Here is a 27,864-nt window from a genome sequence, read left to right as displayed (position 1 = left end):
AAGGCAATAGAAAAGTTGGGAAACGAAAAAAGAAAACCTTCCAAACCCAATATAAGAAAATTATAGGACGACAAATCGGGATCATACAGATGCTTTACTGAAGGCACTATCTACCCATTCAGCCAATGCAAGAGTAGCTCTATCTTCAGCAGATAATGAAAATCGATGGACTGCCTCCTCTCCGATGTCATATTTTGCCCTCTGCATGCAACTGCAGAGAAAGAAAGTTAAGATACACCAAATGCATTGAATTTGAAGACCATATGTTCCATCAAAATGATAAATGAGAAAAGCAGGGGCCTGCAAGAACAGTAACTTATATATTCTCATCCATTATCTTTACTTTCTGCATTACAATGCGACAGCATAAGCAAAATAATAAACCTACAGATTGAGTAGCTTTGATGGGGCAGCACGTAATACAGTCAATGCCTCCTTCCATCTCCACTGGCGTTCTGATAACGGTAGAAGACACTGGAAAATTGACAACCGCCATTGCCAATCATCAAGAAAATGTTTGGCAGTTGAGATTCTCCACTCTAATGCCTGTCTTCCACTGATACTTATACCATCATCCAATGAACACTCCTGCTCAACGATGCTTGGAGGAAGATTTCGATGCAATATATCAAGTAGCAATTCTGTGAAAGATATAACCATTTTGTTTCCCCCTTCACATGTTGTGAGATCTCTATGTTCCCATGCAAACGTAGAGGGTGATTCTGAAGAGCTCCTTGGTGAGGCACAATGCGTCAAATTGAGAGAGACACCATCCATATGTAAAAGTGAAATTATAACATTCACCATCATTATCTGCATCATGAGTACAAACAATATTACTTGAATAATAAAAATGATAACAGGAAAGAAGCATACTAATTTTTAAGTTATTTGGGGTCAATACTTATAAATTAACAGAAATGAGTTCCAAGATATAAGTCCCTGTATAATTTAGCTTTACCTATTCTATCATGGAGAATTTGAAAGGAATGCCATGTATATCCCATTAAAGGCCATCCAACTTATAGCATTAAAGTGATTATAAATGAAAATCAGCCAAAAAAAACTTTTCTCCTTAGGAAAGGAGGCACAGTTTTAATAGGCCAAAAGGGAAACTCAAGTTTATTATTAGAAAAAGCAAACCACAAGCAAATGACCTTGCGTGGAAGGTTGGTGATGGCCTCCAAATGATTCCTTAAGTCCTTTAAATGGCATAAAGCCACTTGGTGATGACTCTCTCTTTCACTGGTAATACTCCTTTCCATCTCTCCTAGTGCAAGAACAGTCGATTCCAAAGCATAACGCATACGCATAAGTTCAATATCTTGCATCCTAATTTAAGATTACGGGGACATCAAATGAATCAGTAAACTGATGATAAACATGAACCCAACAACAAACATCATACTGTAACAACAACTATGTTATAAAGGGTCCAAAAACATTGTGAAAATCTGACCGCTGAACAAGATTGTTCAATATCTTTTCTGTAACACAAGTTGCTTTTGGTACCAAACAGTTCCCACAAGCTTTGATATATTGACTGATTTAGAGATGTCTTGTAACAATGAAAAGTTACAATAAGCTAATAACAATATTCTAGCTAAATGCATTCCTTAATCGGGCTTACAATAGTATGTTGCATGCAAACAAGAGTCTACTATGTCCATTAGTTGGATGGACGCTGATCACTGATCCGACAGAAACTAAAACCAGCCTTCAAGGTGTAACACTGTCGTACTCTTAAAAAAAGTTCAAATTCAGTATTATATATTAGAAATCCTAGATACTGACAAAACAAAAGCTGTAAACGAAGATCTTTTTTTTTGAATGATATGCACAACAAAAATGCTGATTCGATCTAGAAACCACGAACAACATCCCTGCAACGCAGGAGTCTGCCAGCAGTACCAACCAATAACAAAAGCTCAACCCTATCGACCTTTCTCACTCTCAACCCTTGGATCACCTATTTCATCTGTTAGAGATATTATATAGTGTCATCTTCATTCTCATTCAATTCAATCAACTCTTTTCACATTCATATCATCATTGCATAATTGAAGGGATCTTGACTCAAGAACTAAATTCACATACCTCTTCCAGGCTGCTGTATTAGAAGAAATTGGTTGCATGCTGATTAGTTCAATGGCATCTTGAAATTTTATGCTTGGAACAACATCAAATAATACCTACAGAAAATTTAGTCAGTCAAACAGTGCATACCCCAATTCAGGATAAGGGTAAAAGCAATCACTCTATAGAAGGAGATGGAAACAGAAGCCACAGCAAATGGATACCCAGTTGCATGACAACAGGTAATGGAATGACAGGCAACAAAGAAGCATGCACAACCAGAGGGGGATATATACACACACAGATATATATAAATTTAAAAATCATATAGAGCTTGTAGGAGTATTAACATCACTTCAATATTTCCATCTTTATATTTTAATAAATTTTTAAATAGGTTTTCTTGCATCTGATATGTTTCAATAAATTTTTAAAATTTTCTCAAAAATTTAAATGACGGGACAATTTTATCATATTTCGATGAACGAATACATCTACCAGTCCTTTTCTACACCATTCACCCTTCTGATTCCCAAAGTAATGCCATTAACAACCAATGGCAGTAAGTATTAGTTCAATTTAGGATCCCAATACTGACAATTTAAGAAAGACTAGACCACTTGCAAGTGGTATTTCTTGAAATCTGTCTACATACATTCAGTCTTTCGCACATCATGCTAAGCATGACAAATTGGTGAAGATGGTCAAAGTTAATACCAGAGAGTATTCGGTTCATTTCCGTACAAAATAATGCAAAGCTGAGAATACCAGTGCGATATGATAATGTGACAGTCATGACTTGGTACCTAGTTTTTCACCCAACAAAATGTGACAGTCTTGTTACTATAATAAAAACAATGAATGTAACTCCATTGGAATTCAGTTTCAGAAAACAAACAAATAGCAATAGATGATTTAGTGCGAAATGAGATAGTTTTAGCAATAATGCAGGTGTTGAAAGTACATACAACTGTGCACAGTACAGTAGTCTAGAGTACACAAGGAATCTTACCCGAAGGGGGCCTTGCACAGAAAGTCTTTCCAGAACAAAGTTTTCAACAAAAGAGTCTAATTGAGTATCTTCACTTCCAAGCACTATTTGTTCACTACCAGATAAGAGCAATGAGGATTTAGAATTCCATGATTGGCCAGAGTTGACACATGCGACAAAAGCGGCAATATCAAGCTGATAACACAATGAATCGCACAGATGTTCCACGCAAGATATCTGTCAAAACCACCATAAAGAAAAAGGAGCACTTATGTTCCTCTCCTGATACCACAGACTGCAAAACTACAAAATAGTATAAAGTATTAGACTACATCAGTTCATAAAGACAAATTCTACCTCATCGGATTGATTACTGTATAGGGATGATTCTTCCAGCCGATACACTTGTGACTTGCTGGTCCACAGAAATTGCATTAATTTCCTTCGAGCATTTGTCTTACCAGACAATAGATCCCAACCCATGGCGGCTACCAAGGGACTAAGTCGGGGAAACAATGCAATAATCTACCAGATTATTGGACAAACAAGGATTATGAACGTAATACTTCCAACAATTGAACAATGACACAAAAAAATTCGTCGGCAAAATAGTAAAAGCCACCATCTCCATACTTGCAAATTAAATTTAAATACATAACTGTACACATACATGGCTAGCCTCTTGAAGATGCTCCCTCTCAACAGCTGCAAGGGCGGTATCCATGACACATTCAAGTATATGAAGACCAGAAACCCGGGCATAATGGTACATGTCACTCATGCAATAATTGATAGCAACATTCAAGGGCGAAGATTTTCCATTTGAATCTCCATCAAGTTTCATTTCTCCAAGATAACTCTGAAGACGCTGAAGAGGGGGAGGAGTTTGGTTATTATTAAGAGCTTGATAGGTCTCAATCTCTTCACGGAGCAAGTCATCATGAATCATCTGCAAACCACTTTGTAAAGTCAATATAATGCACCAAGTATTGGCTATGTCTAAATTTTATATAATCATACCATGTATACCCCAACAAAGATGATAATGTTCAAGGCATTTATCGTTAATCTTTAAAAAAATTTACAAAAATCTTTACATAAATCTCCTTTTGGAAAATATAAGGGCAACAATTCTACGATCGGATCATTTATAACAAGAGTGTAGTGCATACAGATCAAGCAGATTCATTGGTCTTACCATACCCTAAAGGCCTAAAATGTCAAACCACTGAATAAACATCATGGCTGAACAATTCTCTAATCAGATTGTTTATAACGAGAAGAAATGAGTGGCAACAACCTGAATCATTTCAACAAGATGTCTGCAGCTAGATGAAAGAGCCTCTCCATAAATCCGCATCATTTTTTCTCGCATGCCAGTCCAGGAGTCTCCAAATCTCTCCCTTCTTGATAAAACTCTCTTAAGGAGATCATGCAAAACAGTTCTACAGCAAAAATCAAAGGAAGTACTAGGAAGACTTCGCATGCAACTAATGAACGGATACAATAAACATGCCCATACTTCTCAAACAGTTAGAGAATGAGGTAAGGATCACAAAATTTTTCCAGATGAAACATAAGAACCCAATTAGTTCATTAACTTTCTCAACAATGGGTTCAATAATGACATTACTACTGAATGCACATAAACCAGGAAATATTGCTCTTCCAGCTGTAAATATGCACCACTAAAAATCCACAGCAAAATGTATGGTTGCAAGGAAACTAAAAAAAGGTAACTGCCCCCGATACACACATTTTATAATGTATAGAAGAGGGTAAACAGGATGTAATTGTTAATAAGCTTTCTCAACCCGATCCGTGAAACACCAAAGAAAAAAAGAAACGCAGGGGATCCTTTATAAGTTGACAAAGATACAAATCATGTCAAAACACAAGTAAATCCTAAATCCCTAGTCTCACGAAAACGATGACAGCAACATTTACTAAAGTCACGTAATGCAACACAAAACCCACGTCTTCGACTCCATCAAGAGCGTAAGAACTCAAGGAGCTAGCACAAAATAAAAGATAGCACCACCCAAAGGCTTGTGGAAGAAGGTCATTCAACTATTACCACAATAAGATTGTTCTCATTAAATATGGCCTATTATTCATATTACAATGGAACACTTCACTAATTCCAGAGATGGTATATGTTCATCAAAAGCATTCATTTTCACAACAAAGGTTAAGGGGAAGAAAGAAAGCAAAGTACATTTCTAATAATGTGTTTTCTCTATAATTTTCATAAGAGAGTCAAGGTGATCCAGACATTTAAAAAATAACGGGCCAGAAACTTCCATCTAAAATGCAATCAACCAAGTCATTTTGAACACTATCCCTCAAAGCAATCAACCAGGAACAAAGTATTTTCCGCTCAAAATATTGCATCCTAACTTACTGACCATTGTATGCATTTTTAAACCAGCTCTCAGTCATATCGGAATACCCTATATTAAACAAACATTTTGGGATAACATTATTTGCAAGCATAAGTCAGTTCTTCGCTAATTTTCATGTAAAGAAGTAAAGAACCAAGTGAGATGACTATACCAAGTTGCTAAACACCTAACCACTGCATTAAATGTGTCAAAACAACAGACAAGATATCCAATATTATTCATTAACTACTATCATAGCTCTCACGTGCACAACAAAATTGTTATAGAAAAAAGTAGATGGACATACCGATACTCAACCTCCTCCACCCCATAACCAAGGTGAAGAAACCGAATTTGACGCATCCCCCCTTCCTCATCTCCATCATTCACAAGGTCTTTTATAGCATCTAAATGTGCTAACTGGATAGTCTTTCGTAACAAACCAAGGACCTTCACATCTTCCTCCAAGGATAAACCTGCCCCTGCCTTCTCGTCCTTGTGCACAGTAATGGCAAAACTTGAAACAGTCCCCTCCCACTCCTTCACTTGACTTTGTATATTCCCACTCAACACATCAAAAACATCTGCATATTCCAAAACCACCCTCTTCAAACACGCTAAATCCCCTTCCTCAGTAGATACAGATCGAGAAACCACCTCTCTCTCAGTCCCAAGATCACCATAATGACCGAAGCCACCAACAATATCTACTGCTATATCTGGCTTCAACCTCCTAACTCCCAACTCCAACAAATAATCTAAAGCACGCATGCAATCGCCCAAGTTACCATTCACATCCTGAGGCTCCTCGTTACTGTCTAGTAACTCTGATTTTGTTTGAAAACCCTCACTCTCACCTGATCCCCCCCCTTCCTTCCCTCTATCGAAGCTATCTAAGTCAACAGTCCTTTTTATACTCTCAGACATGCGATCAATCAACATCTGCACCATCAAGAAGAACTCCACGCGCAACCGCAGCATATCAGGGTCAAAGTTCCATGTCAATGACGTTCCGTTGTTGAATTGCAGTAGCTCAAGAGTTGATAAATACGTTAAGAGCGACGGAGAGGGGCAGGAAGGAGACCATACGATGTTCTCGAAGCGGCCCGCCTGAGCAACGATCGTCTGAAGAATCTCGAGGGCAAGTTCGGGGTTCCGACCCCGAAGCGCAATAAGAGTCGCTCGGAGCGGCTCGTATTGGGCAAGGTAGAGGTGGTTCGCGGCGAGGCGCGAGAGTAGCTCGGTCTCTTTGTCCATAATCAGATATTGTGAATTTGGTCACGAATTACCATTCATTACTCCTTAAATTCACACAAGATGCAGAAAAATGCGTTCACTAACAAAGAGAGAACACTAGGGTTTGGCACTGAAGAACAGGAAGTCGATTGAAAAGATAAAGAACTTCAACTTTAATCATGGCCTGTGAGGTGTCGAGATGAGTGTTTGGCTCGCGGTAAAGTATTAGCGAGAGAAAAAAAACGTTTACTGAGAAGATTGAACAGGGATCAGTGATGAAGTGCTGATCAGAAAAATAGAAAAATTGCAGGTAAGATGTGGAGATGGAAGCATTTACATATTCTCGTGAGCTCCTGATGTCTGTTCGGTTTTTAGGAAACTTTTTTTCTACCATCCTTGTGGTTGTGGGGTGTGAAACGCTCGCGACGGGTACAGCAAGATTGGGCTAAATAAGGCCGGTGTCGACTGGCCCATTCATCTTCTAAATATTCAATTGGGCTTTATTTTGTCAGATGATGGCCCAAAAGGTTCGATGTTGCTTGTTAATTTATAATTTCAAAACCTTGCCACGAATGTCAGGATGGCCGAGTGGTCTAAGGCGCCAGACTCAAGTTCTGGTTCTCGTGAGAGAGCGTGGGTTCAAATCCCACTTCTGACAATATTATTTTTCATACGATTTGTCATTACTGCTAATCGATCGGTTTGAAGATGGACCTGCTATGAGCTTCCTAGGAAGTTGGTCAAACTGCATTCTTTGTTTAAATCTCTTATTTGAAAGGCCGAATCCCTGCTTCCCTTAGAAAGAACGAAATTTGTTGCTACCACTCATAAAGGCCGAATCCCTGCTTCCCTTAGAAAGAATGAAATATGTTACTACTACTCATAAAGGATTTTTCTTGCAGGAGATCTCTTATTTGAAAGGCCAAATCCCTGCTTCCATTAGAAAGAACGAAATTTGTTGCTACCACTCATAAAGGATTTTTCTTGCAGGAGATAGACGAGGGCAAACTTAGCAAAGAGAGTAGGCATCCTGTGGCTAAAGCAACGAATGCTTAGGAAAGTAAAGGGTAATGTCATTGCGAAAAATTTATCAATTGTAGCTGTCATTGATGAATCCCGCAGATTCACCTCAACATATGGGATTAAAGGAAGATTCACTGTTTGATTTCTCTACGACTTACGATCCTCGAGGGTTCACGCTTCATTGTTGTTCGATTGTTCCCGCTTAAGGAAACATTATCAGTTGTGCCATTTTATCTATGGAAACGAAGGAAACACTCGCATTACAGCAAAATTAGGTGAAGATCAAAACTTAAGTCTCGGCCAGCTATCGTCTTCCAGGCATAACTGTGATAAAAATATACAGGCTCTTTCTCTGTACATTCTTTTCAAGTTAAATTCCTGAAAAAGGGATGACTAAGAGCTTGCCGAGATGTTAGCCGTTCTGAAGGATCATATTGCAACAAACCGCACAACAAGTCTTATCACCATGAGTGACGATCTAGAGCTCTCTTCATGTTGCGACAACATATCCTGCATGAAACATTTATAGCTGTCATGCGACGGAGAGATCTAAATGTAAAGAACCAACATGCAATGGCCCGATAAAATAAACCCATAACCAACAAATGATTTACCTTAAGACAATCCAGCTACCTCACAGCTCCAATACTCTCCCTAGAAACCGCTCCTTCAGGCCAATTCAATCTTGAGCCTCTCCTGAAATATTTTTCTGCACCTTGGCAGAATGTAAACCAAAAGCCTTAGAATGTTATTCTTTTACATTAACTATAGAATCAGAAATTTGTTTCTTAATCCACCATCAAAAGCAACCTAATGTAAGCATTATTCAGAAAAGAATTACTCTGCCCTAAGGATCATGTGCTCTGGCAGAGGTCCCAATACCCTCTCCATGATGGCCAAGCGTTCCACGTTCTCATAATCTCATGCATCTGAAATAAGGCTTTCCCCTGACACAAATTTCCCACAGCTTTAAGATTTTCGGATGAGATTTTTGAAATCCCAAACAGGTTTACAGTATCCCAAGGATATGTCAAGCCTAGCCCTGCAATGATAAAAAAACAAGATGCAGGCTATGGAATGGGATGACTTGATATTATATCCCGAAATGCTACTACTCGATTGTAGCTGTCATTGGGAAACATTATCAGTTGTCCTTTTATCAGTGAAAATGAAGGAAATGCTTGTATTACAGCCAAATTACGTGAAGATCAAAACTTGAGTCTCAGCCAGCTATCGTCTTCCAGGCATTACTGTGATAAAATATACAGGTTCTCTCTGTACATCCTGTTCAAGTTAAATTCCTGAAAAACAGAAAAAGGGATGATAAAGAGCTTGCCGAGCTGTTAGCCGTTCTGAAGGATCATATTGCAACAAACCGCACAAGTCTATCAGTGATGATCTAGAGCTCTCTACATGTTGCGACAACATATCCTGCACGAAAACATTTATAGCCGTCCTGTAACGGAGTCTCAATGAGATCTAAATGTAAAGAACCAACACAAAATGGCCAAGAAAATAAACCCCAGAACCTTCAAATGATTTACCTTAAGATCATTCAGCTTCCTCACAGCTCCATTACTCTCCCTAGAAACCGCTCCTTCAGGCCAATTCAATCTTGAGCCTCTCCTGAAGTATTTTTATGCACCTTGGCTGAATATAAACCAAAACCCTTAGAATTTTTCTCTTTTACATTAATTGTAGAATCAGAAATTTGGTTCTTAATCCACCAGTGAAAGTAACTTAATGTAAGAATTATTATTCAGAATGGAATTACTCTGCCCTGCGGATCATGTGCCCTGGCAGAGGTCCCAATACACTCTCTATCACGGCCAAGTGTTCCAAGTTCTCATGCGTCTGAAATAAGGCTTCCCCCTGACACAAATTTCCCACAGCTTAACATTTTCAGATGAGATTTTTGAAATCCCAACAGGTTTACAGTATCCCAATGCAGGACTAACCGAGCATAGTTCGATGAGTATACAATCAACACTCCAAAAATCACAAGGATATGTCCAGCCTAGCCCAACAATTATAAACAACGAGATGCAGGTTAGACAAAAGACAAATACAGAATGGGATGATGATATTAGATCATGAAATGCTACATGGTAGGCGCTTAAACACCAAAAGAAATTAAGAAACCCACTTCAGCTTTCCAAAGGGTGTTTAATGAGTAAAGTGACATCTAAGTATGTCGTGCACAACACAAACAAATTCTAACAGAACTCCCTATGCAGGTTTAAAACTGATAGTGCTCTATTAAAAAAAAAACAAGAATCAAACTGATTGTGATAGCAATTTTGTAGAGGTAACATGTTTGGCATGATTCCACTCCTCCAGCGCAGTGCACTATAAGATCATCACAAGAACAAAATCTATTAATCTAACTATTTCAAAGCTAGACAACGAAAAGATGGTTTGCATTAGCTCCCAAGCAAAATAAAAGTACAAGTACAGAAACAATCTTTTGATAGGCCACATTGTATGAAAGAGAGGCAAACCAAAACAAAGCATGATATTTAACAAGTTTGCACAATTACAACATGACTTGAGAACTTGACCAAAAGACAAAAGCCCATTTTGTTGCATAATGTTCAAAACTTCCATAATGTACTATGGTCATGCCTAAACTTATGCACTCAAAGGTCAACAATCCATTGCCAGTTTTGCAAGATATTTCTTTCAAACTCATAGGCCATAGCTATGGTTGATACAACCAAATTGAAAATCATTATGCATGCAAAGGGCAACAACCCATTGTGAGTTTCATAAGATATTTCCTTTCAAATTCATAGTTATGGTTGACGATAAGACCAAATTGAAGATCATTATGCAATTTAGAGGCTACAGTTAGTCCAAACATATGCCATTGAGCAAATCCAAAATAATCCCCATACTAGTTCTTAATTCAAATTATGGATACCAGATTTCCACCTCAAGCACAGCATCAACTGTTCATGGGAACCCACAAAAAAAAAAAAAAAAAAAAAGAGGCACAAAAATTTGCACAACCAGAATTGTACAATTTACACTGTCCAAGAAATCAACACGAGATGTCAAATTTGCACAAATCAAATAGAACATACAGATTTTGGCGACATTGGATCTTCGGTCTGAATATCATCTCATCGACTGCCTGCAAAATCAGGTCAATCACCACCGGCGATGCCGCTGGGAGTTCTCTCGTGGCTCTGGCCGGCACTACGTAGCTGCTCCCTCTCCGAGATGGCTTGCACCAGCAGTTCCAAGTAATCGCAAACCGCCATGGCGTAAGAGAAGCAATATGAATAGAGAACGGCGACTGAAATTTACTTTGTGTCGGATACGCGTTTGATTTTATATTAGGATTTGTGACCGCCTCAAGAAGGGAAAAAAAGGGAAATTAGGATTGCGGATCGGGAAGATTACGACTCCTGCAACGTTCTTTTTTGTTTTTTTAAAACTTTCCGTTAAGATTAGGATTTAGGACCGACTACAACGTTCCTGTTCCTTTTCGTTTTTTCAAAAGCAATAAAAACTTTCCCCTTTTTATATTCAACGTGTTGCCGCGTGCGAGTCAGTAACATGGGCTGTTCGGATATTGTAATGGGCCTAGCTTAGATTGAAATGGCATGTGGAGAAGTCACAAGTACGCCCACGATTTAGCAAAATTATATAAAAAATAAAATAAAAAACCTCAACCACCCTTGAGTTTTGTCATTCTCAACGAGGAAATCCTTTTTTTTTTTCTTTTTTTTGCTTTTTGTAAAATAATATCGTATTTTTTTGGCTACTTCCTTGTAATTTGTCGAACTGTAAGTGAGCCTGAGTCCTTAACAAAACAAAAACTTAGGATGACCAGGTAGAGGAAGAATCCCAAGAAATCAATCGATAGAATAGAGCTAGAGCAAAGAACATGACCACTAATTTCTATTTCATTACTACTTGTTCGACAAAGCTTAGCTTTATTGAATCGTTACATTATCCTTTGGTTGTCTTGATTCTTGAACAAATCCTTCAAATGAATACATACAACAACTAATGACTTCGGAAGCTGAAATCAACGGCCTTTGTTCTTGAAGATCATAAGCGACAAGTAACAAGTAACAGCTAAAGTATCTTCGGCTAATGGCCCCTCAGCCAAGATGGTTAATGCATATACTGGACTTGGTGTTACCCAAGTTTAAGTCCCCCACCCGCATACTTACCAAAAAATAATAGTGAAGCATCTTCAATTCGATTCATGCCTTCACTTTCACTTCCGAAGCCACACGTTCAAACAATGGTTTGCTAGACAAGCTAACACGAACAATGTAATGAATCAGCGTATAAAGAATCAGAAAGAAACCCAGTTCCAAATCATCCCCTATTGTCTCTAAGTACGGAGAGATTATCAAGAAAACATCGTATAAATCAATGAAAACAATGGAGAAAAGCGTGAGCGTGAATGCAAGTAGTATGCCAACGAGGATGACAAGGACCAAGACGAGAAGAACACAAGATATTAAGGAGGCGTGGACAAATGCAAGGAGTATTAGGTCTAGGTTTGGCACCATATTTGGTTTTCAATAGAATGAGAAGCACTGAGGGGCTATGGTTGGTTAAAAGAGAGAGGAAAGTACACTTTGAAGAGCTAGAGAAGAATAAGTGAAGTGTACTCATTCTATGGACAATAATTTAGTTTCTAACTTGTAAAGCAGAATCCTTGCTTGATTCCCAGATTTCCAATACACTGAAGGAATCATTTAAGGAGCCAAAAAGCAAAAAATCCATTCAATATGTCAAGCAAAAATACGAAAAGACACCTAGTATGAAGGCTAGCAATGCAATGAAATTCTTTTGGAATACACAAAGAGGTAAATTTTATATATTCAAGAAAAAACATAAGCTGAATTATCAGACAGGGATCTCATGGGGGCAAAATTCATTCAGCACTTCACTATCCCACGAGCAGCAACTGAACATTCAAAATTGCTCTCTCCTACACAGGAAAATAGTAATATCATTGAATTGATCACAGACTAATAGGACAATGACACAATTTCGAGCCTGAAAAATGATGGCCGATGCCAAATCAACTAATTGCATGAAAATTTAAGTCTTCAAGAAGGGCAGCAGTGCATGAATGGACAACCATAACTGTACAAAAACCATGCTTACACTTTGTCCGCAATTTTCAATTCATCTGCTGTCAGAAGAAACGAGGTACATACATCAACTGGCAATAGGTAGACATGCCCTGCAGAAAGCATCATGGACAAAGAGCTTATCACTGCTAGCATAAACTGCATAATGATATGTTGTAAACCTAGAATAGTGTTCTCCTACAATGAAAGGTTTGAATAAAAACCCATAGAAGAACAGTGTGAGTTGTGTGACAATGTCACATGACAAAATGCATGTGGGAAAAGCTCATTCATAAAAATCACAAATCATAAATGAATATGCTAAGAGGAGTTGGAATACATAATGAAACAGAGATCACTGGTGTCTGTTTTGTGAAGGATTGAAGATAACGCACAAGCACAGACTAATAAGGGCAAAAAGTATCCTTTTACATCCTACATGTGTAAGCAAATAATAACAAAATTAAAAAAAAAATCATTTGAGCTCATTCACTAATCACTGATAGGAGGTTGTACCCTCGAAACAGCTTTTGGAGTCTGTCTACAGTTTCATTATTTAGCAAGGCCGAGACAAGAAAACTTAGTACTTAGCTGATTGGAATAAGGTTGCTTAAAATTTTCAGAAATCTATTCTATGTTTTCACATCTATTCTAATCCTTAGAGACAACTAAGCTATACAGCAAGAAATTAAATAATAAAAATCATACCAAAAATTATATTTCATGAGACATGAACATCTCAGGCATTAAGCAATTCAAACAAATAAAACTTTAACTAGTATGGATTGGAAATTAACATGAGATGTGCCTCAAATGATTCACTCACCTCACCACTCATCCAAGTCCTCTCGTTTTAAGCATTTAACATGAGCGGCACAATGGCATCTAGATTGTCCTTCATTGACCATTTGGGTGGATAGAAGAAATTAGATTTTTCAAGATGAAGTTGCCAAACCATGATTCTTGAGCAGCCTTCTGGCAAGCCTTCCATTTTGCTTTCATCCTCCACAAGTTGGTCAATAAATGTGCTTACCTGTAAATCAAAACAAATAAGGTTAAACCCAAAGCCAACGGTACTCAGTAGTAGGGGGCATCAAAGGGTGTGCTTTAATAAAACAAAAATAGGTCTAGCTTGGGGTCAATTTTGGTGAGTGGTTACACCTCTCTGCGGCTTTATTGCATTAGAAACAACGGGACTGCTTTTGATTTCACTATGTTGGATTATGTGCACATTAAGAACCAATTACCTGGAAGCCATTTCTTACTGTATCAAGCTGTCTAATAGGTTCAAGAGTGGGTCGGTGCCATCGCTTTGGATCCCAAAGTATGGTACTATTGAAAGCAAACCCTGTCATTTCCGTATGGAATCTCCGAAATCTTCTATTTGATTCGTTTACGTGCCACCCAATTACTTGAGTTCCATTACAAATAGGCCCCCCTAAGAATGATTTATTTGTGCTCCCAGATAGTTTGGCCACTGGCCAAGTCCCAAACCGACTGTAAGGCAAAAACAAAATGAGCATTGTTGAAGCAATATGCAAAAGAAAAGTTCGACTACTAATGACCCCATGAGTTTACAGTGGGGGAAGAATGGGCTTCTTCACATAACACGTTATATAAACAGATAATAGACAGCTGGAAATCATGTGAAGAAGACAATTGCCATGGTGGAAGATATTCTGCCTGTCATCATCCGCAAAGTGATGTACGAGTGACTTAAACTAAAATTAAGTAATCGACCATTAGAGCAAAACTAAGTTTTCCTTGTATGGATCATACCTAACACGCCATGATCCACCATAATTGATAAAAAAAAAAAAGCTATTTTTTGCACCACCAAAGGCATCAAATGAAAAGGCATACATATGGAAAACAAAATCATAATTCAAAATAAGGAATACCTGATCTCTCTCATCTGTTCGAAAAGATCGCCCAAGTAAATGTTAGTATCATCTGCAAAGTAGACAATTCCATCGAGACGATGAGTTTCGATGTGAGAGAGTGCCACATTTCTTTGGTGAACACTTCTATCTCTTATGTTGCTTAGATTTTTATTGCAAACAAGATGCCTATACATAACCCCAGTTCTCTTAAGGAGGTCAGCAGTTTCCACTGATTGAGATGTCATTTCCACAACTATCCACAGTAGTGGAGGTTGGACCAGTTTCAGTGTTTGAGCTAAACGGTTCAGATAATAGGCTTGAAATGGACGAGGATACGTAGGGGTCACAATTAACAAAAGCTTCTGAAACACCAAAGCTGAATCTTGAGGGAATGATTGGTTAGCAGGGGCATCATCAGAAGTCCCTGCATTTAGTTCCTGTTCATTCACGCGAGCCTGCAATGTGACATTATTCTCAACACCACCAGAAATTCCCACTTCTGATTCTCGTTCAATCTCTCGAGGATGCAATGTGACAGTCCCGTTACTTGTCGCACTATCATATTTTTGAAAATTTCCAACATTTGATGCCATGTCAAAGGAGAATGCTTGGTGCTTGGACACATAATTCATGGATAAATTCATCAAAGGTGTTAGTCCAATGAACGATCCAACCACAAAACAAATGAAGAAATGTAAAAGGGGTCTCCTCCAAACTTGCCCTTTCGGTTTTGACCTCTCAAGGGGTCTAGAAGATCTCGGTGAGAAAACGCCAAGAACAAGAGCTTGGGAATCTGATAAGCCGAAAGGAGAACATAACAATCCACCAGATGGTGGATAGTTCTGACTGCTAGATGATGACTTGGACAAGGGAGAAGCTACTTGACAAACTTCCCCACTTATTGAATTTCCAGCTCTAGGTACTGGAGATAAGGTCCTTCTAATAGATGCCATGGAAAAAGTCCAACTCAACCTTGCCAAGTTGTTGACTCAACTCTTAACAAGTGTTGTCTACTACCGGAATTACTGCAGATAAGCATAATCCCTAACAGGAGGCTAGACAGATTTAAAACATAGCAATCTTGTAAGAATTATCCTTTCCAATCACCAACAACCCCGCAGATCGGCAAAATCAAAAACGACTTCAATATAATCCTCAAAGTATCTTAAAGGGTTCAAAGAAACACAAGATTCCAATTTATTATGAGAACCCAGTTCAAATCACTAAATTCTCCCTCAATTTCGAACAATGTGCTTAATCTGTGAACTTACAGCTTCCGCTTGATCTAGAATGACCTTCTTAGACTAGCTTCCAATGAAATAATCACAAAGCAGAATACCCAGAAAAGAAACTTCATAGTACATCAATACATACCCCGAAACAGCAAGAATCGACCACAAGAAGTCAAAAACTTGCATTCAAATGAGATGGGTCACCCAAATATATCATCCAGAGACAAATGGGTCTTGGATCTTTCTTCACCATAAACCAGTGACGAGAGTCTCGCGGCATTGTTCTACTGAAACCTTTTGGACATCAGGAAGTCAAATGAGAGTAAAACAGGAATCAGAATTGATAATTGAATAATGAAAAGTGTTTGGAATCTCTGTAACAATAATAAAAAAAAAAACAAAAAAAAAAACTATGAAAGTGATACTTGACAGCGCACCGTCTCTCCCAATACTATAGATCCAGATCTCCGACATAATATTTTTTTTTTTTTTTTTGTTCTCTTAATTTCCATATAAGATACGATGGATCATTTGTGACAACCAGGGCGCCGAGGATACGTGTAACTCATTGATGGTCTCATACAATGCATCTCAGCCGTTGACTAGATTTTTTCAGTCAGAAGAAGGCGATAAGCTATTATGCGAATTGTTGTTTAGTATTTAAGGGTGAGTTTGGATAATTCAAGACATTTTTTAGTAGAATTTTCTACTACTTTTCACATGCTACTTGAAAGAACAATTTTGATAGCATTTTGATTTTTTTTCCAATTATATTCTTAGTACTTCATTATTATTCTCATTATACCACTAAAAAATATATTCTCTCTTTAACCATGTCTTTAATTTTATTTAATTCGTTAAATAAATTAAATATCTTCTGTTACTTCTGTAATTTATTTTTAATAAATTAAATATCTTTAATTTATTTTAATTCATTATACGAATTTTATAAATTAATATTTATGTTTAGATACAACTAGTTATATTTTTCTTTTACAACTAAAATGTAAAATACTCCTGCACGTAATTTATCCAATATGCTACACAGCATAAATGTTAACAGTAAAAGTTCAACCAAACACCTATCCAGCATTCAAGCAGCATATCTCCTACTAAAATTATCGAGCATTTCTGCTACCACTATTTCTGTTGACATATCTGCTACTTTGCAAATGCTCTACCAAACTAGCCCTTAGTAATCCCAGATGTAACTCCTTTTTTTTCACCAAACCTAAAGATGATCATAATAACTTTCAATAATCTTTACCATACACATGGCCATAACTTTCTGTTCTTATTTGAAGTTTTGAACACCTCGTGAATTTCTCGTTTTACTTGGTTGTATCATTTACCCTATTTAACTTTCTTTACATATACATACAAAAATATTAGCTTTTATTTGGTACCAGTTATTAATTGATATGAACTCTTTCCTTCTTCTTCTTCTTTTTTTTTAAATACCTGACTTTAATTCTGTGTAAATCTTTAATTGTTCGGATAACTCCACTCTACCTAAGTATTTTAAAAGTATTTAATTATATTTGTTAATGAAATTGACTAGGACTAGACGACAAAGGGTAACTTTACTCACACCCCGGTTTTTTCTAAAGACACTCAAATCTAAGTTGATCATCCATTGTAAAAATCAGTTGACGGGGTGTCTTTAGAAAACATCATGGTGTGACTAAAGCTACCCGACGACTAATTATACTTGTTCATGACACGCTTGGGTTTAAAGAAAATGGGCACAAATTATGATTCAATCAGAGCAGCCCATCATAGGCCCAGACATTCAAGCGGAACTGTGTTTTTAATCGGAAACGTTGAGGGGCTGCGGCCTGTGTGAGATTGGAAGGAGAAGTTGAGTGCGTCAGTGCGATTTGTGCTGTGGTTAAAAAATTATTTTTATGAGACCTGACTGACTTTTACGCTGCTTCTTGTATACAAAATTACGCACGCTTACTTCTTCGTCTTCTTAGGTCTGCCAGCTCTGTCAGACATTTCACTGAGCGAGATACTACTAAGAAAACCCGATATTCGCCATGGACATCGCGATTAGGGTTCCGATTATCCTTCTACTCTTTTTAGCTTTCATAACGCCTATATTTTCGCTTTACGAAGATCAAGTCGGCCTCATGGACTGGTACGTTATAGTTTCTCGCAACTTCCACTTCTGTTTGGTTCTCTCGAAATTTTAGTTAGAACTCGAACTACCCAACGTTTCTAAATTTCTTCCGGAACTATTATGAGGCTCGGTTTTCTCTTTGATACTCTCTCAATTTACAATCTCAGAAACCGAACGCAGTTGACTATGTATATTGTATAGTAGAGTCTTTGAATTCCTTTATCAATCTGCTTCTTGGTTGTCTCTCTTCAATTCCTCCGGGTTCTTTTTCATATCTGTTAATCTGGAGCCAATTGCTTCAATTTTATTATGTTTTAATTATGCATTCGAGGATGCAACAGTCGTTTCACATATAACTCAAATATGGTGTTATTTATTGTGTTTGCGTTTATGATTTATTCATTACAGGCATCAACAGTACGTAGGGAAAACGAAGCAAGCTGTATTTCATACTCAGAACACTGGGAGGAAGCGTGTTGTGGTATCCAGCGAGGAGAATGTTATCGCCTCACTTGATCTACGCCATGGAGAGATTTGTAAGTACTCTATTCCCTTTTGTGATGATATTAAAAATGTGATTATCTATTTCTATGTATTGGTGAAACTCTCGTTTTACATTTCAGCAGTATTAGTTATTCAGTGAATAGTATAGTAGTGTGCTTTCTAGTTTTATGCTGATGTTTATCTTCTTACTTAGGATTATGGAACTGTGATTCTTGTTTGGTTTAATGCAGTTTGGAGACATGATTCTTGGACCAAATGACGCTGTCAATGGAATTGATATTGCCCTGGGAAAATGTAATTATACCCTTATCCATATTTGCTCTTGGCCTCTTGTTAATAGCATGATCATTTAGATTTTGTACTAAATTGTTTGAATGTGTCATGCAATTCTTTCAGATGTCATTACACTCTCCTCAGAGGGAAGTATCTTAAGGGCATGGAATCTTCCCGATGGGCAGATGGTGTGGGAAACTTATCTACTGGGCAATCAGCAGTCAAATTCATTATTAGTGGTGCCTGTAAGTAATGTATATTCTCAAATCTAGTGTAACAGTTCAAATATTTTATGGGGCTTCACGACTTCTCTTCATGTTCAAACCTATTTCAAGCTACAGTTTTGTAGTCTATGAGTCTGGAGTCATTTCTCATGTTGCACTGTTGCAATTATTTTTCTTACTTAGCATCCGTCTTTTATTCTCGTCAAATCTTCCAAATGCATGTTTGTATCTTACAAAATCACTGGATTTAACATGTCACATCACATGAAATTTTCTTCATCGAGGTATGCTGTTTTGCGCCTTTTTTTGTTAATCCTAAATTACACCCTTAATTCCTTAAAGAATTGTTGGCTTTTAGCAGTTTCTAGTTTTGTAGAACCTTTGAAACACTGTCCATTCTAGCATTCCCTAAAGATCTGGTAGTTAACTAGAGCCCTTTTTGTAGCCCAATTTGAGAGTTGAGGACAATTTGATCTTTGTTTTTAGCAAAGGATGTCTCCACGGCATTTCAAACATAGATGGTGAGGTGCTATGGAAGAGAGATTTTGCAGCTGAAAGGTGTGACTATTCCAAAGCGTTGTCAAGGGGATTTTTACTGCTTTTTTGTTGTGTGCTGTTGATAAATCATGTGATCACCTTGCTCGCAGTGTACAGGTTCAGCAAGTTATTCAGCCTCTGGACAATGATATAATCCATGTGGTAGGATTTACTGGTTCTTCCCAGTTTAATGCATACCAAATAAGTTCGAAGAGTGGGGAGCTGTTGAAGCGTGAAAGTGCAGTCTTTCCTGGTGGTTTTACTGGGGAAGTTTCGGTAGTTTCAAGAGGCACCCTCACTATATTGGATTCCAGTCGGAAAAGTTTGGTAACTATACGCTTTCTGGATGGAGAAATTAGCTTTCAACAGACATATATCTCAAATATCATGGAGGGTTCCTTGGGGATGGTGATGATACTACCATCTGTACTTCCAGGGATGGTTGCTGTGAAAAGTGATGCACTTACAATATTTATGAGAGTCACGGATGAAGGCAAGTTGGATGTGGTGGACAAAATTACTCATGCAACAGCTGTTAGTGATACTCTTTCATTCTTGAAGGGCCAGCAAGCATTTGCACTGGTTCAGCATGGAGGTGATGAGATTCAGCTCACAGTAAAGGTTGGTCATGACTGGAATAATGATTTGCTCAAGGAGAGCATTAAGATGGACCACCATAGAGGGCTTGTTCATAAGGTTTTCATAAACAATTATGTCAGAACGGACAAATCTCATGGATTTAGAGCCTTGATTGTTATGGAAGATCATTCACTGTTGTTATTACAGCAAGGGGAAGTTGTGTGGCGTAGGGATGACGGCCTTGCCTCAATAATAGATGTAACAGCATCTGAGCTTCCTGTTCAAAAGGAAGGTGTGTCTGTGGCAAAAGTAGAGCACAACCTATTTGAATGGCTCAAGGTATGAATTATTTAGCTTCTTTAAGGAAAGAAAGTTGAGCCAGTTTGTCATCGGGACAAAATGAAGCAATGACCTGCTTAGGCTTCTGCAAAACTTGGTTATATTTACAATTTCTTCACTCGTTAACTGTTTATTTGGTTGCATGTTGATTTCTTGTCTACAAAATAGTTTGAAGTTTTCATTATCTACAACTACAATTGAATTAAAGTGAATATTTACATTTCCCATGGAAAAAAAAGTGAATGTCTCGGTGATGCTATCATTATATGTGGCCCAATGATAGAGTTGTAGGGGTGCAACCTAGAGGTCACGGGTTTGATTCCTGGAAACAATCTCTCCACATACTGTGTGGGGGTAAGGTTTGCATATATCTTGCATGTCCCCGACTGCACCCGCTGCAGGAGCTTTGTGCACGGGTGTTGTTATTTACCTATTCAATTTTTGTTATTCAATGTTCAATTTTTCTCATCTCTATCATATCTAATATGAGGTACACTCCTTTTTTGAGGGATTTTTAGGCGAAGGGATATGATACACTTGGAGGAGATTACATAGGTTAACCTTCCCCTCTTGACCTCTTGCCTTGATACAGGTTATGTCCTTTGGAAATGTATGGGGTGCTCTACTTGAAAATTCCTTTTAATTTCGTGATTAACTGATATGTGGTGCTTTGTCATTATGTGGAATTCATAAGGTTGCCTGCAAAATGGTTCGGAAATTTTGACCAGACAATGTCATTTTTTTGTCCCTGTAAAACATGAGCTTACACTGTCATGAAAGCATTTGCATATAAATGACATGTCAAAAAATGACACCCTTGTTCTGAAGTCTGAACTTTTAGTTTTATCCCTTTCTTGGGAAGTCATGAGTGGGTCTTTAATGATGGTAGGTTATATGGTTTGCCATTGCATGATTGAAATACATGAATTCACCATCTAACTGATTTGTTCAATTGACTTTTAGAGTTTTAGTTTGACATCTTTTTTCTGTTTGGAAGGGACACATTCTGAAGTTAAAGGGAAGCTTAATGCTTGCAAGCCCTGAAGATGTGGCTGCCATACAAGAGATTAGGCTAAAAAGTTCTGAGAAGAGCAAAATGACTCGAGACCACAATGGTTTCCAAAAACTGCTCATAGTTCTCACTAAAGCTGGTAAACTTTATGCATTGCATACTGGAGATGGACGGGTTGTGTGGTCTCTGTTACTGCAGTCACTACATAAATCACACGAATGCGAGAATCCGACTGCGCTTAATCTATATCAGTGGCAGGTCCCGCATCATCATGCACTGGATGAGAATCCATCTGTTCTTGTTGTTGGCAGGTGTGGACCAAGTGCTGAAGCACCTGGTGTACTTTCTTTTGTTGATACTTATACAGGAAATGAGGTTAGTTATATGAGTCTTGTGCACTCTGTTACGCAAGTCATACCTCTACCATTTACAGATTCCACTGAGCAACGTCTTCATCTACTAGTGGATGTCGACAATCACGTGCATTTGTATCCAAAAACTCAAGAGGCTCTTGGTATATTTGAAAGCGAGTTTTCAAATATATACTGGTATTCAGTTGAGGTTGATAATGGGGTTATTAAAGGGCATGTATTGAAAAGCAATTGCATAGGTGAATTAGATGATGGATATTGCTTTGACTCAAGTGACATATGGTCTGTTGTATTCCCTTCAGAGTCAGAAAAGATCATTGCAACTGTGACAAGAAAATTGAACGAGGTAATCATAATCCTTGAAGATTTTATGCTCATGCTTTAGGCAGTATTTCTTAGTGCATGCCTGCATGGGTTCTTTCAATTTTTTTGCTGTGCTGATATGCAATTAACTGATCCAATCTTGGTTCATTTGTGTGATTTATACACTGCTGGGTCTTACTGAATGTGTATTCTTGACAGTTTTGTACCTGTACAACAAGTTTAATTTAATTTTCTATAGACCATTACTCATAGACATTTTTTTCCCTGCTCAAAAAATGAATGTATATACTTATGTATAAGCCAAGAGGCATCATGCTTCGGTGTTACATTATTCAGTTATCTTTACAGTTATAATAATAAGCTTTTATTGCTAAACCAACAGTAGGCAACCAGTGTTGCAAAAATCGGCCTAGTCGGCGACTAGTCGGTAGTCGGCGCTGGCCGCTGCGCCTAGAGTGTAATCGTGTCACTTAATTGGTGACCCGATTAATCGGGGCTAGGCGTTTTTTTTTGGACAGATTTCGATGGAATTTCAAAAAAAAATAAAATTCTGCAACCCAATTTCTTCAAGGGGCCAGCCCCGTAGAGTATATGCAGCCCTAGAATCTTCAGAGGCCATCCCCGAAGAAAATAGACAGAGAAGCACTCGAATGAATTGAAGAATCTTACTACAACCCAGTTTTCTTCGTTACTTGTCGCCAATCGTCATCTTAATTCATGCTCGATGGGGTCGCACTTGCTATGGAGAACAGACCCGAGTGTTCGACCACCTGAATTGAACGGAGAGATCGAAACCCACCTCTGAGTGCGACCACGGCAGAGGAGGTAGAGAAGCAGAGAAGGTTTTACACAGCTCCATGGCAGCTCCTTGGTTTCTCCGCCGCAGTTCATCTTTTTCTTGTCTTCGTGCTGTGGGTTTCTCCAAAGTTATTAGGTCACACGTACATATGCTTTGGTCAACTACCTTTTTGACACCAAACGGCACAGTTTTATTCAAACTCTTTCAGCATTTTTTAACAGTTATTCTGTTGTAATTCATTTGTATCTATTCAATTGCAATTCATTTTTTAAAAATGATGAATAAATTATATATTGTATGTGTATATATAATATATAATATTATGTGTATATAATATTCTCTCTATGAATAAATTATATATTGTATGATATGTATTGCATATATATATATATATATATATATATATATATTTATTTATTTATTTATTTTTTTAATTAAAAAAACTCAAAACGATTAATTCGATTAATCCCCGATTAATCCAATTAATCCCTAATCCCCGCGAACCGCCTAGCGGCCGACTAGCGATTTTTGCAACCATGTAGGCAACACCAGGAATAAGCTCTACCAGTAAATATTCAGGACAAAAACTGCTTGGAGTCCAACTACTTGTATTGTTAATCCAATATGATGATTATGATCACTGGACTTAATGGAGAATCACATAGATGATTTATCTTCAAATTGATTGCCTGTGCCTTCTTCTAAATTGGTCATGTTTTTATGTGGTTTTGAGAGTATTAATGAAGCTTTGTGACTGTTTTTATTAACTGTAGTGTTGTGACCTGTGTTATTCAGGTGGTTCATACGCAAACAAAAGTTATAGGGAACCAAGATGTTTTATATAAATACTTATTGAAGAATGTACTTTTTGTGGCAACTGTTTCGCCCAAGGCCAGTGGTGATGTTGGATCAGCAACTCCAGAGGAGTCGTGGTTGGTTGTATACGTTATTGATACGGTAACTGGTCGCATATTGCATCACATGACCCACTATGGTTCACATGGTCCTGTCCATGAGGTAAGTTTTTCAATGTAATATTTGCTTATTGGTGTTTTGAAATGAATTATATTGCCTTATGAGCTGATATTGTGTGTAGGTCTTCAGTGAGAACTGGATTGTCTATCACTACTTTAATATTAGGACGCACAGATATGAGATGTCAGTTATTGAAATTTATGACCAATCTTGAGCGGTAGGCCCACAAACTTGAATATTTTATGTGATGTTTGTCTGTGTTGTTACTTCAAGTCTTCAAATGAATTTAAATTTTGTAAACTAATATTTTGTAGGATAACAAAGATGTCTGGAAGCTTGTTCTTGGAAAGCATAATCTGACTTCGCCCATTTCCTCATATTCCTGACCGGAAGTGATAACTAAATCACAGTCTTATTTTTTCACCCATTCTGTGAAAGAAATATCAGTGACATCAACTGCTAAGGGTATAACATCGAAGCAGCTTCTTATTGGTACAATTGGAGATCAGGTTGGTTAAACTTGTTATTCTGGTATTTGTTAAACTTTAATGTTTTTAGTATCTCTCCTTATGCACATGCACTGACTGCAACTAAACCTTCTTCAGGTTCTGGCACTTGATAAGCGTTTCCTAGACCCCCGCAGATCAATTAACCCCTCTGAAGCAGGGAAAGAAGAAGGAATCATACCTCTGGCTGATTCATTGCCTATCATTTCTCAGGTTTGATGCCGTGTCTTCTCTGCCTCTGTTCCATCTTTGCTTATTAAATTTATAGCTTTTGAATGAGCAACAAAATTTTTGAATAAGCATTACATTTATTTGTTGTGTTGCTATATTCTACAAAGCACTCAAAATTTAGCTTCAGAACCCCTATGAGCTTGTGAGCTGTAAGCCAAAAAAGGGTGAGAAAAGGCACATCATTAAGCAAACCTCATCAATATGACTGGCAAGTTGCTCATTTAAGAGTTGTTTCTGTCAAGGGTAAAAGAAGCCCAACTTTTTAAAAATATATGTGGACCTATATGATGAACCATGAACCAACATTGTACAACTCCATGTCTGATCTTGTCCCCAAAGAGAAGAGGCAACAAGAAAAAAAGAAATCGTTTTCAATAGCAGGTTTTTGCACTGTTGTATTTATAGACAAGAGCACTGTCTATTGGTGTCTTGAGGAAACGTATCCATGTATGAACCTGAAAGATAAAAATCTAGTGAAGCTTATGCTGTTTGAGTTGGCTCATTTTCAGAAAACGCTGGCTAGGAGTTAGATGATCAGCCGTGTGCATTGACTGTGCATTAAGGGTTTTTACTTTTCTCATGGGTCTATCCCTTTGTGTTACTTCTTGATTGTTTATAATGACATGCCAATTTTTTGCAGTCCTACGTAACGCATGCTGTTAGGGTGGAAGATCTCCGGGGCATAGTAACAGTGCCTGCTAAGTTGGAGTCAACAACTCTCGTCCTTGTTTATGGAGTTGATCTCTTTTTTACACGGCTTGCACCCTCAAGGACCTATGACTCACTCACAGAGGATTTTAGTTATGCCTTATTGCTCATTACAATTGTTGCACTGATTGCTGCAATTTTTGTGACATGGATTATGTCAGAGAGGAAAGAGTTGCAAGAGAAGTGGAGGTGAGTTAGACTCTAATTTTATTTGTGCCCTAACAAAATTTTGTATACTATCCTTTTAGGTTTTGTTTTGTACTAGATAGTAGATACGAGGTCGAATCCAAACTCTGTAATTTTCCTAATCTTGTAGCATGCTCGTTCGTCATTTATACATAATAAAATACTAAAAGTCTGTGACCTTGTGTTGTAAATCTGAAATTTGAAGGAGAGTGTTTGAATCATTCGCCCATTAAAAACAAATGAACGTTTATGTTTGTTGTTTACTGAGATGGGAGAAACTACTTAGTTGATACTGTTAGATCCTGGGAGAATGAAAATACATTGCTAGTATATGACCTAGTGTGGTTATCATCTGTCCAGACTCGAAAGTTGGGGGAGCGTATGGGAGTAGATAGCCCAGTAGTCCTAGCTGTAAACCCAGTATTTCTAGCTGTAAACATGGATACTAGGTGCCTCTCAATTATCGACCTGTGTAGGGTTGTAGCTAATGCCTTAACTATCCCTCCTGGGGAGGTTCGCAAGAATGAAATTCAAAGGAATTGATGGGGGCTGCACAAACGGTGGAACATGTGGGTTTAATTGGATACAAAGCATGAAACTAATACCACATCAAGTTATGTAATTCAGTAGTATAGGACGGGACGCATGTACATAACTGAATGAGTACAAATATCTTAATGGTTGCTTTTGTTTTGATTCATTCAGGACACTGTGAGTGTGAAGTACCATCTTCTGTCAGCATCCGTTGTCGTCCTCCTCCACCATGTGAAACTGCTCAGTTCATCAGAGTAACATCTTCATCTTCCTCTCTCCTTCACTTCAATTACTCTGCTAGTATTTCAGAACCCACAAACACTGCTGGATTCCTCCTGTACCCTAAACCATGAAGACTCACCACCCAAAACCACGCCCACTATTCTCCTGTGGCTTCTTTCGTCACTGCACTCAAACAGTGCTCAGTCCCACAGCCCCTCATTCTCCTTCTCTCCCACTCACCTCATCTGCCTCACCACCACCACCACCTCCACCTCCACCTCCACCACCCCTTCCTCCGCCTCCACCCCCACTGCCTTCTAATCCACATCCTGAATCCTCCTCCTCTTCCTCATCCACTTCACAAAGTTTCACTCAGTGGAAGTTTCCTCTCCCAACCTCGCCTCTTCATCCCCAACGCCACATATCCGACCCGAAACCCGATCTCTCTAGCCCGGGCGACCCGTTACCGATATCGCTACCGATTCCCTTCACCAACATCCATGAAGTCTTCCACGTGGCCGAGCTTCAGCTTATCGGCGCTGAGACTGACTCCGACCTACTCTCCGCTCTCCATCTCCTTGAGCGGTCACTCGTCCCGAATCCATCTTCGGACCCGGTTTGCCCGCCGAATTTGATGCTTGGAGTAGTTAAAAATTTAAGAAGCGAGGCGGGGGCAAAACCGGCAACAAAAATTTTACTAGCACTTTGTTTGGCCGAGTGCAACCGCCTGGTGGCAGTAGAGGCCGGGGCAGTGGGGGCGGTGGTAGAGACTGCGATGGAGCTTGAAGCGGCTTCGGCAGAGCGAGCATTGGCGGCATTGGAACTAATGTGCACGCTGCTGGAAGGAGCAGCGGCGATGCGGGTCCACGCGCTTGCGGTGCCGGTGATGGTGGCAATGATGGGGAAAATGGGCGGGAGGGGGAAGGAGTACGCTATGAGTGTGCTTGCCGTGATTTACGGTGGTGGAGGCGGAGAAAATGAGGAGACTGCGGTGACTGCTCCACCAGAGGAGGTGGCGCGTGCAGTTGTGTTGGCATTACAAGGGGAGAGTACTCAGAGAGGGAGGAGGAAAGGGGCCCACCTATTGAAGGTGCTAGAAGAGTATGGACGGCCAGATTTGACCGAGAATGGGCATATGATTTGACTGTTACATGTTTGACTCGTTTGTTGTGTTGTTGTTCCATGTATTCCCCGCAGTCGAGCTCTGTGTCTCACTCTAGGGTTACAAGCTCAAAGCTGCATAATTGAGCGTAGAATTTGAATATGAATCTGTGTGTTAATCAATGATTTTGTAGAAACCGCATAAAGCAAATATGATTTAACTTTTGATGAATAATTGGAGAGTAAATGAATCAATGCAAGTGCAGGTCAGAACAAACGAGGGAATCGACAGCAATCGTTGTTGAAAACTTCAAATTATATAATTGTTTTCACTTTTCATGTCAGATTCACATGTATCTTCTGTTCACGAGACTGTCAAGTCTG

At 38.5% G+C, this 27,864-nt stretch overlaps 3 protein-coding genes, 1 non-coding gene and 2 pseudogenes across 7 annotated transcripts in view; 3 read left to right on the top strand and 3 right to left on the bottom strand.

The window, feature by feature from the left end:
- Positions 1-7,067, bottom strand: part of LOC120005837 — a 29,768-nt gene extending 22,701 nt beyond the window's left edge. For both annotated transcript variants that reach the window (XM_038855690.1, XM_038855691.1), the window contains exons 1-9: positions 5,759-7,067; positions 4,368-4,512; positions 3,738-4,016; positions 3,425-3,592; positions 3,089-3,304; positions 2,098-2,192; positions 1,158-1,332; positions 389-813; positions 88-211 (exon numbers count right to left, since the gene is read on the bottom strand). In XM_038855690.1, the coding sequence (XP_038711618.1) occupies positions 88-211; positions 389-813; positions 1,158-1,332; positions 2,098-2,192; positions 3,089-3,304; positions 3,425-3,592; positions 3,738-4,016; positions 4,368-4,512; positions 5,759-6,708 (2,577 nt within the window). In that variant the 5' untranslated portion in view covers positions 6,709-7,067. The remainder of the gene's footprint in view (positions 1-87; positions 212-388; positions 814-1,157; positions 1,333-2,097; positions 2,193-3,088; positions 3,305-3,424; positions 3,593-3,737; positions 4,017-4,367; positions 4,513-5,758) is intronic.
- Positions 7,068-7,261: 194 nt separating this feature from the next.
- Positions 7,262-7,345, top strand: TRNAL-CAA. Its single transcript has one exon. It is a non-coding gene; the product is annotated as a tRNA-Leu (tRNA).
- A 394-nt stretch (positions 7,346-7,739) lies between these two features.
- Positions 7,740-10,976, bottom strand: LOC120006066 (annotated as a pseudogene).
- A 630-nt stretch (positions 10,977-11,606) lies between these two features.
- On the bottom strand, positions 11,607-16,325 carry LOC120006687 (probable beta-1,4-xylosyltransferase IRX9H). Of its 3 annotated transcripts, none has more exons than XR_005470068.1 (5): positions 14,717-16,325; positions 14,063-14,312; positions 13,642-13,848; positions 12,850-12,928; positions 11,607-11,988 (listed from the first exon to the last, which is right to left on the bottom strand). XR_005470068.1 is itself a non-coding variant. In XM_038856817.1 (4 exons), the coding sequence occupies exons 1-3, from the start codon at positions 15,649-15,651 to the stop codon at positions 13,669-13,671; spliced, it is 1,365 nt and encodes a 454-aa protein (XP_038712745.1). In that variant the 5' UTR covers positions 15,652-16,325; the 3' UTR covers positions 12,514-12,928; positions 13,642-13,668. The 3 variants fall into 3 exon arrangements, 1 of the variants encoding a protein (XP_038712745.1); XR_005470067.1 differs by lacking the exon at positions 11,607-11,988 and adding an exon at positions 12,514-12,670; XM_038856817.1 differs by lacking the exon at positions 11,607-11,988 and having other exon boundaries at positions 12,514-12,928.
- A 1,541-nt stretch (positions 16,326-17,866) lies between these two features.
- Positions 17,867-25,916, top strand: LOC120005467 (annotated as a pseudogene).
- Positions 25,489-27,715, top strand: LOC120005468 (wiskott-Aldrich syndrome protein family member 1). The gene is made up of 2 exons (XM_038855102.1): positions 25,489-25,626; positions 26,329-27,715. Exon 2 carries the CDS (start codon positions 26,507-26,509, stop codon positions 27,521-27,523), a length of 1,017 nt encoding a protein of 338 aa, XP_038711030.1. The 5' UTR covers positions 25,489-25,626; positions 26,329-26,506; the 3' UTR covers positions 27,524-27,715.
- The last annotated feature ends 149 nt before the right edge of the window (positions 27,716-27,864 follow it).

The sequence above is a fragment of the Tripterygium wilfordii genome, chromosome 9, assembly GCF_013401445.1.
Source record: "Tripterygium wilfordii isolate XIE 37 chromosome 9, ASM1340144v1, whole genome shotgun sequence".
NCBI classification, from domain to species: Eukaryota; Viridiplantae; Streptophyta; class Magnoliopsida; order Celastrales; family Celastraceae; genus Tripterygium; species Tripterygium wilfordii.
This window is presented reverse-complemented; position numbering and strand designations above follow the sequence as displayed.

What these genes read in the sequence shown, in the direction of transcription:
- LOC120006687 (XM_038856817.1), bottom strand. Translation starts at nt 15,651, where the DNA reads ATGGCATCTATTAGAAGGACCTTATCTCCAGTACCTAGAGCTGGAAAT. An exon ending in GAACAGATGAGAGAGATCAG is followed by an intron (nt 14,313 to 14,716) that starts GTATTCCTTATT and finishes TTTGCCTTACAG; the next exon opens with TCGGTTTGGGACTTGGCCAG. An exon ending in CAGTAAGAAATGGCTTCCAG is followed by an intron (nt 13,849 to 14,062) that starts GTAATTGGTTCT and finishes TTTGATTTACAG; the next exon opens with GTAAGCACATTTATTGACCA.
- LOC120005468 (XM_038855102.1), top strand. Translation starts at nt 26,507, where the DNA reads ATGAAGACTCACCACCCAAAACCACGCCCACTATTCTCCTGTGGCTTC.